The sequence below is a fragment of the Toxotes jaculatrix genome, chromosome 11, assembly GCF_017976425.1.
Source record: "Toxotes jaculatrix isolate fToxJac2 chromosome 11, fToxJac2.pri, whole genome shotgun sequence".
Lineage (NCBI taxonomy): Eukaryota > Metazoa > Chordata > Actinopteri > Toxotidae > Toxotes > Toxotes jaculatrix.
Window position 1 is genome coordinate 15,813,768 of NC_054404.1, and position 16,127 is coordinate 15,829,894.

At 40.4% G+C, this 16,127-nt stretch overlaps 2 protein-coding genes across 2 annotated transcripts; both read left to right on the forward strand.

Annotated features, from left to right (window-relative positions):
- Positions 1 to 1,312: 1,312 nt before the first annotated feature.
- On the forward strand, positions 1,313 to 12,690 carry sft2d1 (SFT2 domain containing 1). The gene is made up of 8 exons (XM_041050069.1): positions 1,313 to 1,552; positions 2,308 to 2,394; positions 3,235 to 3,317; positions 5,931 to 6,012; positions 6,401 to 6,436; positions 6,537 to 6,595; positions 8,748 to 8,777; positions 11,046 to 12,690. The coding sequence occupies exons 1-8, from the start codon at positions 1,487 to 1,489 to the stop codon at positions 11,083 to 11,085; spliced, it is 483 nt and encodes a 160-aa protein (XP_040906003.1). The 5' UTR covers positions 1,313 to 1,486; the 3' UTR covers positions 11,086 to 12,690.
- Positions 12,691 to 13,748: 1,058 nt separating this feature from the next.
- On the forward strand, positions 13,749 to 16,045 carry prr18 (proline rich 18). Its single transcript, XM_041050101.1, has one exon. It carries the CDS (start codon positions 13,956 to 13,958, stop codon positions 14,721 to 14,723), a length of 768 nt encoding a protein of 255 aa, XP_040906035.1. The 5' UTR covers positions 13,749 to 13,955; the 3' UTR covers positions 14,724 to 16,045.
- The last annotated feature ends 82 nt before the right edge of the window (positions 16,046 to 16,127 follow it).

The window sequence follows — 16,127 nt, forward strand, 5'->3', positions numbered from 1 at the left end:
ATTATCTCACTGTTCTGTGTTCTGCCTCCTCTTTACTGTGAATGCATTGGTTCAACTTGATAATTTATAACTCAGTTTAGTTTAGTTTAGTTCAGATAGTTTATTGTATGTCTGCAGTAGCTGATGTCTGCATATATTCATGGAAAACTTTCAAGGGATGATGTACAATAATATTTGTGATTTTCAGATTAACCAGCATCCTCCTCTCCTGGGAAGGGTTTTGTTGTGACTGGGTGTGTTTTCAGTGCCACCCTTTCCTTTTGATTGTGTTTGCTAACTCTTGTGTTAGTAAGTGCTGTGTATTTAAGGCTAATTAAAATAAAGATTTCTGCTGGCGTACACACTAAATGCCAAGTTGAGGACTATGTCCCTCAGGAGGACAGTGTGACCCAAAGTCAAAAGCCTCCCATTACTGTATCTTGTTTGGCTCGAGTTATGTTGTTGATAAAGACAAGCCAACATTATATAGCCTTGACACACCAAATTTTAAATCACATGTCATGCTAAAAGACTGTCCTTCTAAAATCAGGGCACTTGGATCAGCAGCATTGATGAAAACCTCAGGTAAGGACAAGGTATGTAAAAACATTTATTCAATTTCCATAGAACTTTAAGGAATTATTCAGCTCACAACTATGAAAAAAAGTTTTTTTTAATGTGTTTAAAAAATACATTAAAATAACTGTGTATGACACCCAGTACCTTTTGCATTTGCTTAATAATGGTAAAGTTATGTATTGGATTAGTCAAGACAGTTTCTGCACAAGATAAGCTATTAAGTATCCTCCTGTACTGACAGTGGCAATCTTGCAATCTCGTCTTATCTGCACTGGGTGGCGGCAAAGCAACAGAAAAGCAGGGAGCAGAAAACAGTTGTCGGATCTACAGATTTGAAAATAGCTGTCACACAGGTAATAGGCTAAAACAAGCAAGGAAACTGGTCTTTTAGAGAGCGATGCCAATGATGCAGACTATACCCATTTTCCTGTTAAAGCTTTAAATGTTTGGCATAAAATATTGAGCGTCAACCTGATTTGTTTAAGTAAATAGGCTTTTGTTGTTGTTATTTACTGTTATTTTCCAGTTCAGTTAAATAATGTAAGGCACCAGCAGTCAATCACAACCAAAACTCTGTCAAAATATAAATTCAGTACGAGGGTGCAAATTTTCTTTCCTTTTTTTGTACACGGTTTGTTTCGTAATGGCATAATTTCCGACAGCACTGAAAGGCAGCAACATAGGCCTCGTACGCTGATCTGCGGTCAGTGTCTGACATACCTCCCCAGTATTACTGCCATAGTGGGCGCGGACAAACCGATTCAGAGGCAGTACCGAAAGGAAGTATCGTTCAGGAAGTCAAAGTCGCTATTGCGACGTTCACAACTTGTAGACATAGTTAAATGGTAAACGTACAGTCAGAAATATATAGAGATATATAAACCGGACGGCACTGTTTTCTAACCAGTTTGCATGCTAGCCTCTAGCGATGGACAAGCTTCGTCGTGTGCTAAGCGGCCAGGAGGAAAATGAAGAGCTGGGACTCACTGCACAGGTAGCTACTCCGTGACACTGTACGCTGCTAATGCTAACGTCGTGTCAATGGATAAAGTTTTATTTCTTTTTTAAAAAATGTTTTTAAAAATGGTAGTTTCATTGCCTGAGTCTCAACGTGTCTGTTCAGATACCGGCTATCAGATACCTACTATCAGTGTTGGCGTGGTTGTATTTTCTTAGTTAGCTAAAATGTTAGTTTACGTTAAGTTTGACAGTTTGCTAGCGTTAGCCAACAAAATAGAATGTTAACATGGTCATGCTTATTTTTTAATTTCCGCTCCGTTTAAAGCTAGCTGCCATATGCTTCTGTCAGCGTTAAATAAATTGTGTTTGTTTGTTTGTTTATTTATACTTATTACACGCTTTCTCGATGAGAAGGAAATGAGGTAAGATGCTGGTTTGGACCCTGTGTTTTTATGTTATGTTATGGTACCTTTTTTTTTTCTCCCTTGTTTAAAAGTAAAAGTTTCACTCTGGCACACCAGAGTTTCCGCTGCTTGCACTTGTGCACTTATTTGCAGATTTTAGTATACAGTTTCGTTTTATTGGTTCATTTGCCTAAGTTCAGTGTGCTGAGTAATGTGCCTGTAACTTGTAACCTGTGCCGTGTATATTTGTGTTTTAAGATAAAACTGTAGCTGGGTGTTATCAGCTACACTCCAGCCAAAATGGTTAACCATGAGTAGGAAGCCTGTGGGTCTTTGTGCAGGTCATTAGGTTTGCCTTGTGACATCCTCCCATTGTTCTCACCAGATCCTTGATGCCTCCACTCTCAGCTACAGTACCAGGGTGAAATGGTTCATCATATGCTTTGCTGGGGGCATCCTGTGTTCAATACTCGTGAGTATCTCTGCCTTTTAAACTGAAAAAGCAGCTTTTGTGTTCTGACTTTATTCTGACACTGGGAATGCCGGGAATACAGAGCGTATATAACACTGTTAGCAAAGCTCCAAGTTAGCTCTTCTCGTGCCATGTTTGGTTTGTCGCCACTATAAAATCTCACATTGTTAACAAGGCTCAGCGCCACTGCCATCAAGGCAAATTCCCCTTCCTGTGCACATGCAGGTTAAAGTGATTGACACATGTCACTTGTGCTTAGTTCACACACATAGAGCTTGCATTATGTCACTGAAAGTTTCAGTTTGTAGTCTTGAAGTTAAGTTGACAGGAAGTGTTGTTATAGGCAGCACTTGCTGATAAAACTTTTGAGGCCCCCTTCTAGTGATAATTCACACTGACGAAGCACAACCTCTCTGTGGAGGCCCAGTAGATTTCTGTGCATCTGCAAACTAAACAACACATAATCCTAAAGTCTCTTAATGTTTTAGTGTCTCTTCCATTCATGCATTCTCAAACACTTCCATCTGGATGCTCTCTCACCTCTCACTGATCCAAACAGTTTTAATACAATCAAGACTTTAATAAAACCTTGTGGTATTTTAGCACTAGGGGGAGCTCATCATGTCCTTATGTCACAGTAAAACCATAGAACCGCCCATAAAATCCCTTGTTTTTGTTTTTTTTTTTTAACATAAAAAATAACAAAAGATGTATGCTTTGGGTCTTAATAAGGTTCAGGATTAATTTAGCTACTTGGTAGGACTTCTGTCCTTTACCCCTCAGTTAAACTGTGGTGACATTATTGTGTGTAGCTGACGGACTGTTTTGGTGTTTTATCAGGGTACAGCACTGTTGTTCCTTCCAAATGGAATCAAGCTTTTCGCTGTCTTCTACACACTAGGGAATGTCGCAGCTCTTGCCAGGTAAGTCCAGCTGAGGTTTGGCTCGTCGGATTATTAACTTGGTGTGGTGGTTTTCTCACTAGTGTGGCGCACTGCCAAAAAATACAGCAAATAATGAGCAGCAGGCTAGTACACTCTGTTATTATTTTGCCTTGGTGACTGCCACACCCTGTACCAGTCATCCTTGGCAAAGATACACATTTTTCCCAAGGTTTGCATCTATGCCGTAAATAAAGAAGACATATCACATAGTCATGCCTGTAACTTACCGTCATTCCCCTGTGTGCACTCAGCACCTGCTGGCCTGCGTTTGGAGCACAGTGCCTGAGGAACCATGAGATTTTTTCATTCTGATTTATTGATATTGACATTCTGATATTGATTATAAACAATGGCGACTACTGGTTCAGCTCAGGATTTAAGGATTATAGCTAAAAGGATCTCCATCTCCAAATCCCCATGATTTAATCAGATTAGTATTAGTATTAATTATTTGTATTGCAACAGTTTAAATGAACAGAAAACTGCCTTTGTGATGACATTTCTCTAAGTAACCCTAAACATAAGGTTATGTTTATGGTTTAGGTTGAGGTCACTACACTTGAAGGTTACCTGTCTATTGATGATGACTAGCCTGCAGCTGCATCGTTGTTTTAGAAGCAGAGGCTGTTAATCTCCATGAATAACAGAAATTGGTTAGGCAGGCTTACCTGTGAATAAGGATTGCATAATTTTGATGCAAGAGAGCAGGCACTCCAGTCACAAAGGGTCATTATTGCATCTAATTAAGTTTATGTAATTGCGATCTCAATAATTATTACTATGCGATTAATTCTGCTTAATTATATGTTGATTGAATGCCGGTAGGTAATGATTAGGAATAAAGAGACGATGATCTGTGGGAGCAGACTTAACAGACTAGCTGTCTGTGACTCCTCACTGTTTGTTTTGCCATCTTCCTCTGTGAGTAGAGAATACATTGGTGTTTGCTTACCAAGTGTTCTGTGGGAGTATATTGAGTAAACGATGTCACGTCTTTAGAGAAGTGTACAAAGTTAATTCCTTGTCAGTGACCAGGTGCCATACTTACAAATCTGTGATTACAGTGCCCTGACTCAGGCGGTGTGTAATTTTTTTATTTATTTTATTTTTTTTAACGTTATTCTAAGTTAAGCAAAGCCAAACATGTAACTGAGCACAATAAGTGAAGTTTTATGTCTAAAATCGGTCTAAAAGTCTTGTTTTTGTATTGCAACATTGATTCAGCAAGTATTTGTAGGATCTGGCTGTGTGTTGCACTCACATATAGACCTTTTATTCTTACTGTTGTTAATTTTTGCGTATCTTAATGGCTAATTAAGTTTAGACTTTTATTTTCATCAGATATTAGAAGCCTACTGGGTTTTACAGCATTATGGATGATTTAATCTAGATACAAGGTCTAAACCCTAAATGTTGTCTCTCTCTGACTTGATTGACAGACAGTGAACCATTGATGAGGGGTTTGTTTTCAGACAGTGCAGTCTCTATTTTCAGGTGTCATATGTCCAGAAGGTCTAGATGCGTCGAGAAACTGGGTCACCTTCTGCTTTTATGGCCCAGGTTTCCGATCCAAAACAAGGGATTGTCATATTTTAAGAAGCTTACAGCTCTTTTCTCCTGTACGTGACTTTGACTTCACAGAGACCACCCACAGTAGCGGAAGGTTACGTCAAAAATAGGAAATGTTGTAATGACAAAATAACATTAAAACATATCCCATCCCAGTCAGCCACATATAGATGACTTATTTCCTTCTCTGTAATCAGCAGTAGCATCGTGTGTGTGGATATCATTAGTGTCTCTGTCACATTGAGTGGTTGAGGAAAAAAAAAAAAAAAAAGATCCATCCCTCTCGGCAGACCAGTAGAAGGAGCCTGCGTCAACACAGACTACTCTGGTGTCTCATCTAACAGATGTGACGCTCCACAGAGTCCCTCTACCCACACAGCTCTGCTGAGCCCAGCACTGCGTGCCTCGTCAGCGGGGAAAGCCTTTGTCTTGTTGCATATACTGACGTCACACGTGCATCATGTAGGAGGTTTTCAATGTGTCATCGTGGTGTTGGACATGAAATATTTACCCCCCTTTGACTGCAGCATATAGTGTAAAGTTGATTATGGCGGCCAGACAGTTCTGTCACTCTGAAGAGATTTGTTTGTCCATTCATGTGTGTGTGCGCACACGTGTGTAAACTGTTCTGAAATCCACATAAACGATGAAGTTTAGGTGGATTTACTGAGTGTTGTTTGTACACTGTGTCACTTATAGCAGACCAGAGTGATGATATGTGTTCTGTTTATCAAACATTTGCTATTAGCATTTTCTGGTTGGACACACAAAGAAAAGAGTGACACCTACAGAAACTGAAAATGAATCAACACATATTCACACAGTCTTGGCTCCGCTATTTAACAGGTGATCTCTGGAAAGTGCAGTGAAATTATACCACAGTGATGAGAGGTTAGCACCATATATAGAGACAAAACATGATGATGATAATAATAATACTAATTTCCTGTATTAACATGTCATCGTATTTTTACTGATGTTTAAGAAGTGCCACTTGGCTGTTTCCTTTTCGATCCTCTAAAGCACCTGCTTCCTAATGGGACCACTTAAACAGCTGAAGCGCATGTTTGAACCAACAAGACTGATAGCCACCATTGTGATGCTGGTAAATACTTTGTATTTTACTGTTACTCTTATTATGCTTCACTGGATTATCTTTCAGTTTATATTGGAAAGTTTAGCTTTTTACTGTAAGTGTTGGAATCCATTTCCTTAATGAATCCTCCTCCTCCACAAGGCAACATTTTATTTATATGAAGTATGTGCTTTGGATTAGAAGGCCAGGTTCCATTAAAAGCCTGATACTTTTTACTTTGTGGTCTTAAAAGACTGAGGAGATAAATACAACACGTTTCAGCTTGACACTATTGTTATTTACTATGAACAGATTTAGGGATTTCCTTTGGGTTAGAATTGTGTAATATCTATAAAACTGTGAAGGAAAGACATCAACACAAGAACATACTGTAACTGTTCCTTTCTTCTTCTGCCAGCTCTGCCTTGTCTTAACACTCTGTGCAGTGTTTTGGGTAAGTATATAACACAGTTTTCAAGCCTGTTACACTCTTATTGTTTTAGTGCAGTGTTTTAAACTCTTTGATATATTGAACAATGTGTTGTATTTTGCAGTGGCATAAAAAGGGACTGGCTATCATCTTCTGTATTCTGCAGTTTTTGGCAATGACATGGTAAGTGTGACCTGAGAGTCTGAGCCATCTCTCCGCTGTACCGCAGTTGGCAATTTATTTATTCACCTACTCAGATGAGGCCGTCTTTCCGTGATAGAAGCGTTTGCCCCAACTGCTTTGGCTTGCCTCAGATGTTCGTGAGCTGAGATAATCACTCTGTTGGAGCTTTAAGCTGACTTACAGCTGTCAGCACGTGCACATCTAAATTTATAAATGGTTAAATTTACATGATCATTATCACGGCGCAAATTCAACGACACCTCACCTGAACTTTTCCATTCAGTTCAGAGCAACATATTTTTTCAAGCTTCATTTATTCGGTCTATAAAGAGTAAATTAAAAAAGTCATATAATGATCGTAAGAAGCATGACACTGATTTGCCCTAGTTTGCCTGAGCTGTCAGGGATATCTGCTTGACATACACATTGGGTCAGTGGTGCTGTAATGATGCTGATATGTGGGTCAGGCCAGGTATCATAGTAGGTCATTATATTTTTGGCCTGTAGGGGAAGTGGCAGTGCCAGGTTCAGTGTGAACCTGCTTGTTTTGGCTCACTTAGGTGGCCCTGGCAAGTGGAAATGGACAGGTAAATCTGCCTGTGGTGTTTACACACAAGACAAAGTCAGTGCCAGCTCTCACCGGGGTCATTGTTACTACTACTACTAAACTACTGTTTTTTTACTGTGTCTAGCTTGAAAGCTTTAATCAGCTCGTGGTTTTGCCATGACACTTGTGTTCATTAGGCCTGAACCATTTAATCAATCGATCAAGTAGCTACAGAAAATTGATCAACAGCGATTTTGATAATTGATTTATTAAAGCTGTTAATGAAGAAAAACGCCAACATTCTATTTCTTGTGGTTCAAAATGTGAGGACTTTGGTGCTTTTCTAAGTTTTATAACATTGCAAGTAGAGTATTTTTGGGTTTGGGACTATTGATGGGACTAAGCATCACTTTGGCTCCAGGAAATTGTGTTTGTCAATTTAGTTTATTGTCTGACATTTCTTTTCGGACTAGCTGCCTGAGAAAAAAGAACATATAGGACTAGGGACATAGGGGTTAAGTTACAACAGAGCTGTGAATAATAAGACCTGTGAGTGATGTGTATTTGCATGTCAGCAGTTGTATGTTCATTAATTTGAGCATATTTGCTCAGCAGTAACAAAAGAGTTTCAGTGTGCGAATGTGGAAACACAAACACCAGCAGCTCAGGAGGAAGAGAACGGACAATTTCAGCGCATCACTGAGCAGGACTGTGTCAGCCTCATGACTACACCGCTTTTGCACCTACATGTTGTACATTCGCTTCCGGTCTGCCTGCATTTTCCGAGGCATCACCATGACAACCACCAGTCACACATCCCAGACTCATTCGTAGCAAACTGGGGGCATAGTGCACTCCCACGCAGGCACTCAGCGGTCTGTGTGAGGGTGGTTCTGTAATAAGACGTCGCCACTGACCCACGCACAGAAGTGGGCAAAGTCCAGTCCTCAGGCTGAATTCTGTGAAGTGACCATAACACACTGAAACACTGCTGGCTGTCACTGACTCAGTGTAGAGCATGGCAGACAGTAGGAAGTTTAGGAACAAAAGAACAGTACTGACTACTTTTACATAACTTGCTTGTTTAGTTTACTTATTTAGCGGAGACATTCAGAACATTCACTTAAAGTGTGATAAATGATACTTACAGTAATTGTTACAGCTCAGATGGGACAGATGAGACTTTCCTGCTAACTGATGGTCAATTGAGATGGTAGTCATGCTCAGGCTTGGGCTATAGTTAATAATTGAACTGCTGTACCAGATTCCTCACATACTTCACTTAAATCAAGTGTCTTTTCTAGCTAAACTTCAGCTTTAATCACTTCCTGGACAGGTTATCATGTTTTTATTGTTCATGGTGTCTGGGCTACCAGTCTGTCTACAATCAGTGCAAAGATTGCAGTTCACTCACAACCACATTTGGTTAACCCCCCTCACTGAGCAGCATCAAAGACCCTTCAGTCCAATGATTATTACTTGATATGTGTATTTATGTGCAGTGATTTCGTGATTAGCTTGGAATAAATACTGATTCCACTGTTACGAACAGTCAGTATCATGTCTTGTCTCCTCGTCCTGATGTTCTGTATTTTTCTCTTTCAGGTATAGCATCTCTTACATTCCATTTGCCAGGTAAGACACGATGATTATATGATTAATGATTTGAATTAAATCTCTGTATAAAAGCAGGCTTTTAACTTGGGCCGCTTCCCTTACTCTTACTGTTAAAAACATTTTACCTGCCATTTAAATCTCGGTAATGCCCTGTCTAAAAAGGACACTGTACTGCAACACACAACAAACTGGAGGGAAAACGATGAGCGACACTTCAATGATGTTTTTTTAGTTTCCTCTAAACACTGTTTGCCTCCACCATATGGCTGTAATCCCCCCCTACGACTAGTGCAGGCTCTTAGTGTCAAACAAATGGTAGCTTGTTGTTTCACACTCCTCTCCTCCGCAGCCCTGTGATGTTATTTGCTTTATCCATTATATCTAAATGAATTTCTTTTGGAATAATGCTCTTTCAGCCAGATTTACCAAATGTATTTCTCCCCCCGTGTAGCTTTTACATTACTTGCTGATGAGCTTATGTTAAGCTCTATAGGGCTGAAGCACAATGCAAAATTTTAATTAGATCTAGATCCAAATAGGTGGTCCTGCCAAAAAAAAAAAAAAAAAGGATTAAAAAAAATCTCAGTCTTTTTAATAGGTTACTTGCTTTGTTCTTATTGTAGATAATACACAGTGTAGAGCACAATAGCCTTGAAATCTCACAGCTGGTTTTGTAATTTCTTCAGAATATACCACGGTGCAGGGGTTTTTTTTTTGAAAGAAAATACTCCCCTTTTACTCAGGTATTCACTTCTCACATTGTCCCATATGGTGTACCACCTCAGTGCTTTCCACAAGCCGGGCATGAGGCGTGATGTTGTTTTGTCAGTCCAGCTGTAAGCAGGGTTATGTCTCATTTTGGTGAGAGGGCCACTGCCCCCATGCAGCCCCCACACTAAGTGCCTTGTGTGTTTGGGCGACCCTATAATCCATTCTGACAGCTGAGAGACGTACTAGAACGAGCCCGAGATCCCCCTCCCCCAACCCAAATGCTAACAACAATACAAAGCTGAGACAAAGACCTCTTTTCCCGTGCCAGCCTTCCAAAAACCAAATTCCTATGGAGAAATGCAAATTAAACTACTAGTTTTGTGGCTGACCATTGGAATCCTAGTGATCACTTATTGATTTGTTAGTCCTTTGTTATTTTATTTCTTACATTTTTGGTCAACACATTATCCTCCTCTCTCCTTAAGCTTCTTACTTCAATCCATTTTTTTCATTTAATTTAGATTTCGTCATTGAGCTCTCTTTTGTTTGCCACGTTGTTACAGAGCAACTGCATATTTTGATCTCAGGTCTTCATCCCTCTGGATGACACATAAAAAAGCATTAGACTTTGCTCTTCCCATCCCTGTCTGTGATCAAAGAAACTGTGATACCTGGCTAGCCACAACACCACATGGCCAGTGGACTTGATCCTTTAATGTATTTTACCTTGTTGCCTATTTATAACCTCTCATGCCTGCAGACCAGGGTACTAAAACCTGCTGTATGTGCACTTCTCACAGCGCTCTAAGGCCACTGTTGCTCTGATATTTAATCAGAAGTGGGGAGGGAAGTCTCTGAGACTGATCATTTATTCATGCAGTTTTGCAAAAATAGCATCGAGCCTCCAGTGAATATAAATATATATATTAAAAAAAACCCACATGCTGTATGGGAGGATAATATGAGTCTGATGTTGAATGATTTTGGTTTATACACTGGAGGGACTAACCAGAGCACCTGAAGGAGCGAGTCTCCTGTCTGTCCATCGACCCCCCCCCCCCATCAGGCTGCTTATGATCCCCCATTCTCCTTTTAACCTTGACGGGTTTCACACCTCCTCCGCCGAAATTCAACTGTGGCTGCAGGCGAAGTCTGCATAGCAACACACTGATGGCAAGAGTGTGAAGGGAAGCAGAGGATGCAACGGTCTGGGGTTGCCATGGCAATCGCTCGTATTGCATCATCCTTCAACACAGACTACCTGGAGAGGGGGAGCCCCCATCACCCTGAACATGTGGTGCTTCCCCGCCAAAACACTTTCACTTATTCATGACGAGCCACACCCAAATCATCGTAACAAAGGGTGGAATTTGCTTTTTTTTTTTGTCACTTTTAATTCTATACGCGTGACAGAATTTTGCCTCCAACGGATTTATTTATTCTTGATAATTTTAGAACGACCTCAGGCAACACTCCTTCGCTCCTTCTTCGTCTATTTCTTTTTTTATTTCAGTGTTTGAAATGCATGTTTTTATTTGTCTGGATATTTTATCTCTTGGCTTTTTTCCTTCACAGGGATGCTGTGATGAAATGCTTCACAACCTGTCTGAGTTAGGACGCAGAGTTCACAATTTCATATGAAGACTGGTCCTAATATGCAAACTGCAAGAAGAGTGGCTCTGTAAAATATAAATCTATGTTGTTTATACACTATATCTCCAAATTTTTTTTACTGTGGCTGTTTCATAATGTGAAGTTTTGCTTTTTAGGTCTTGCTGAAGGTCTGTAACAATAATCAGATTCTAACACTTTCAGTCTTTTTGCCTTTGTTGTGCGAGAAACGAATGCCTTTAATGCTTAATATATTTAAAGATAATTCAGAGGATTTTATATCATTTAAATGCAGGGAAATTATTTCAACTTGCCTATACATTGTAATTTACAACACAAGTGCCTTAACATTGAGCATACACATATGACAGACCTGTTGACCCGCCGTACATATTTACATCTTTTAACAGTGTGAAATTCTCTTTACTTCTGGATTTCTTCTGACTTCTTACACACACACATTATTAAAACACATTGTCTTTCTGTTTTTCTGTCTGTGTATGAGGCACTGATGCATAAAGAGGCTCTCAGATGCTGTTCCATGTTTATATATGATCATTTTCCCTGAGGCAGTGGGGGCACTGCTTCACTGATGATGCACAGGGATATATGATATCCACTGCTCTTCTGAGGTCTTTCCAGTTAAATTAAAAAAGCAGCCCCTGTCTAGTCTGTTAGTCTTCAATGCACATTTGAACACACCTGCCCCCCCCCTCCCCCCCAGCTCAACAAATTACATTAAAATTGCTTCTCTTTTTTAAATTTGATTTCCTGCCAGATGTAGCAATGACCCAGTTAATTACGCTTTTCTGAGCATTGAGGTTTGACGTGACCTAATAACCCAATATAGCTTGCATCGGGTTCCCCATAGTGGTTCAGTGTGATGGCATAGCCTTTGAGGATGTGGTTGTCATGACAACCTCCTTCAGAAGATTCATAACCTCTGCCTACCCCCCATCTGTGGTACAGATGCTCACATTATCCTGTTGAGAATGTGTGTTTTCGTTTTATGGCACACCTTGGACCGGCACTCAGTCATGAATACATCGCCAAATTCTGGTTTACACCAGCAATTAATAAATAAAGTAAAACCATTTTTACACCAGTCTCTGCATTAAAAAAAACTTTAATGCATCCTATTATCCATCAGTTGCAGGATTTGCCCAGAAACATGCCTCAAGGTTTTCTTTGTTGCTGATGTGACTAAATAATTGCATTTTCCTTCCTGTTGTGCAGCCCCCACATAGTTTCTTTAGATGATTGTATAATGTGTTGGTGGATTAACATGGACAAAATCTCCACTCAGTACGACTTGTTCAACTAACTTGGCAAAGACCCAGCAAATCCCTCTCAAAGTAATCTTGGGGATAAAATAATTCAGTTGAATGAAGGGACTGTGGTTGTTTTTGTGATCTGTTTTCTTTACCCGCCATTTTTGGATTACGCCACTTAAGTTTGAGGATGAAGGGGAAGTATCCCGACCTCAGCAATCTGTTAGTGTATCAGCTGCATCCTCTTCATTACATCTAATCCTTTCTTATGTCAGAAGAAGGCTTCCACGCCACAACAACCACTGCAATTAAACAAATCTGTGTCCTGTTCAGCTCCAGCTCATCTTGTAAAGTGTAGTGCTTTAAAAAAATCATTTACAGGAACTGTAATTCTGAACAAAATATTCTGCTGGTTCTGCGGTAAATCACATTTTTGTATATAAACAGGCATGGGCCTCTTGTTACAAATGATTATTACACCACAATACAGCTGATTAAATCTAAAGGCATACAATTACACGTCAGTCTTACTTCAATCCAACATATTGATTAGTAACAAATTATCAGTGGCATAACTTAATAGCAAAATGTTAAACAAATTGTAAAATATGAGCATCCGCAATGAAATATCAAAAAGTGTAAAACCTATGCATTTGGAAGGAAGTATTGATTTCTTCTTATATCCTACACTGAGGGAAACAAAATCACACTGAATCGATTGTGAAACTGTCTGGGTGAAAATGAAACAACAGCAGAAAGGAAGAGAAATCAATATTGCGGACTATTTGTACAATACCTCTATGTCTTTCATAGGCTACATGGTTGAAAGGACTACAATGGACCATCTATACACATCAGCTATTTGACATTTGAGACTGTATTGACTTACTGAAAGGATAAAAACAAACTGCATGTCACAGAGCCAGTGACACGTTTTGTTAGTTCAAGGACAGACAGTTATCTTTAATCACCAAGGACCAAACAGTACGTTTATGGCCATATCTACGTAAAAAATATTGGAAGCATATCTGCCTCATTTCTAATTATTCTGTTCTTTGAAAATGACAACTTATTCAAAAAGAAGGCAAAATGAGTCACTCTTAAGAAAAGCAGATAAACCAACACCTGTGGCCACTTGTCCAAAATCTATATATAATCACTATACCACAGTCCAGGGTTTTCAGGCTGATAATCTATGAGACAAATTTTTGAGTATGAGTGTGTGAACTGGTCCAATGACGGGGGGGAAAAGCAGAGCGGCGCTGTGAGAAAATAGGAAGGGAACATGAGGTGGATGTGGCTGATCGCTGGAGGAAGTTACTGGAAATGATGAAATGACATCACCACAGCTCTTTCGTGGCTTTGTTTGGTGCGTCTCCTGACCACGCCTTCCTGCCACCGCGATCATAAAGCAGCCAGACTGTGAGTGTGCGCACCAGTTGAACTCCCGTCAGTGTGTACAACAGGTGCACTACAGCCGCCCCTCCACCTCGCTGTTGGATGATGCCCACAGAGCGCCGCTCGTCGCTTTGCGCAGGGCTTCCTCGTCTGCACTTTGAATACTTGCACGTTTTTTTATCCTGATCACTTCCAGACACACAAAATGCCTTTTCCGCCTATCAGCCTCCACCAGCGGATCTCCTCTCCTGGCAGGGAACTATTCGGGAAAAAGAAAGCCAACGGAGTGCCTCCTCAGACTGAGCTCACCAGCAAATCCGGCGGAGAGAAAGGGGGTTCCGAGAAGGAGAAGCAGTCTATTTCTTGGGCCTCGGCGAATTTAAGGAATTTGGGGCGAAAAGCTCAGCAAGAGAAGAGTAAAAGCCCGGATCAGAAACCGGCTGCCGGTCAGGAGACTCAGGGAAAGTGCTCCTGGCTGACGGTGCCCAGACCTCAGGACTCATCCGAAGGAGTCAGGCGCTCCACCTCCATGGACTCCACCAGACAGCTCCATGGCAAGGACGAAGGAAAGAAGGAGATTCAGTTTACCCTGAGTCTCACTCCTGAAGCCATTCTTGTCATTCAAAAACGTAATTTAGAAAAACAGATGATGGCAAAGCAGCAGAAGTGCTGCGCCTCGGCGGACTTTCGGCACAGGCGAGTTTTTCCTTCCAAAAAGGCGCACGGAGGGTCCAAGGGCTGCGCTCCTGTCGCCAAAGTGGAAAGCGCCGAACAGGACATCACCGCCATCGTTAAAATATCTCTGTTGAATGATCAATACAAGTACGATGATGTGGAGTATGAAGAAGAGGATGGAGATGTGGATGAGACTGTTGTAAGGAAATGTAAAGAGTGGCTGAAAGGGGTCGAAAACGCCGCTGCTTTGGGGAAAGTCGACAAACTTTCTGCCCTCCCGCACCTTAAAGGCTGCTGACACCTGACATTTGATATTTCATTTTCAAACTTACCTGGAAGCGATGATGGACTCGCGAAATTACGTGCACCCATGTAGACCTGCTGCAGTGGCATCTTCAATTTGAGTCTTGTAAATTGAACGTTTGTAAATGAGGGGACACCATTATCCACTTGTCTCCAAAGGAATGCCAATTTGTCTTAATTATTTGCTAAAATGGATGTCACCACCTTAAAAAAATGACGTTTATTCAACAAAAATAATTATAGAAGAGTAAATTGCATTGGAGTAAGAGGAAATTCAACATTCCCTTAGGAACAAAAGCTTATTTTGCAGACTGGCTCATCCAACAGTGCTTCTTATGGTTCACGGGGACGTGTCAGGCTTAGTTTAACGCCTATTCAATTGTTTTGTTGACTTTTGAATTTAATACCTTAATATTCTTGTCCTTTGCACATGGTTTTTGTTTTCAGTGGGGCGCCTGTGGATTGGCAGAGGGGTTTTCGTAAAGGGACGCGAAACCGTTCCTTTGTGTTGGAGAACAATACGCTGTCAACAACAGGGCTTTACATGCGCCTGCCGCTGAAACCAAACTGGACTGTTTATTTTTCCTCTAATAAGAGGGTTATATCCTTTGTAGGGATTTATTAGTGATGTACAGTATTTAATATTTACTAAATATTTGTACTGTCAAACGTTTTCTCTGCTGATGATTTTATGCCATTTGAAGTAAAATGTTTTTGTTTTTGTTTTTTTGTTTTAATTACACAAGTGTCCCTGACCCTTCTAACTCTTGACTGATTTGTGTTGTGCCTCTTAAATGATTCTTTTACATGATGCTTATTTGCAGTCTTATAGATTTCTTTTACATGTCTGGCCTGTTCCCAGACACTATTTTAAAGGCTCTTTGTTGCCACTGTTGCTACCTGAGGCCATTTGGGCATTAGTGTTCTAAGCTTCTTAGATTTCCTGTTAAGCAGGGTTGATCATTGTAGCCTACTGTAGCGCCCAGGTGCATGATCCCTTCAGCAAATTACCTCCAGTCTGCTTTTCTTTTGTCATATCAAACAAAACAATGTATGCACCCACAAGAGATAGTGTTGGTTCCAAAATGTGGTCGATATTTTCACCTAAAGTGCCAGAATTCTTTGATTTGCAGTGAACATATTCCCACTTTGAAGTAAACCTGACATTTCCATATTCATGTGGTTTTCATCAGTTCTAAACAGGAACATATTTTGATTCTATGAACAGAAGTGAACTTCATGTACAACTCAGGGACAAAGAGCAGGTCCAATTCAGGGCTCAGAAACAAACGACTGTTTTCAGCACAATACAATAAACCAAACGTAGAGAAACTGAGCCATAAAGACACCTCTGTCTTCTTTGTTGCTTTACTTCAGCTACCTCCATTTTATTGCATTG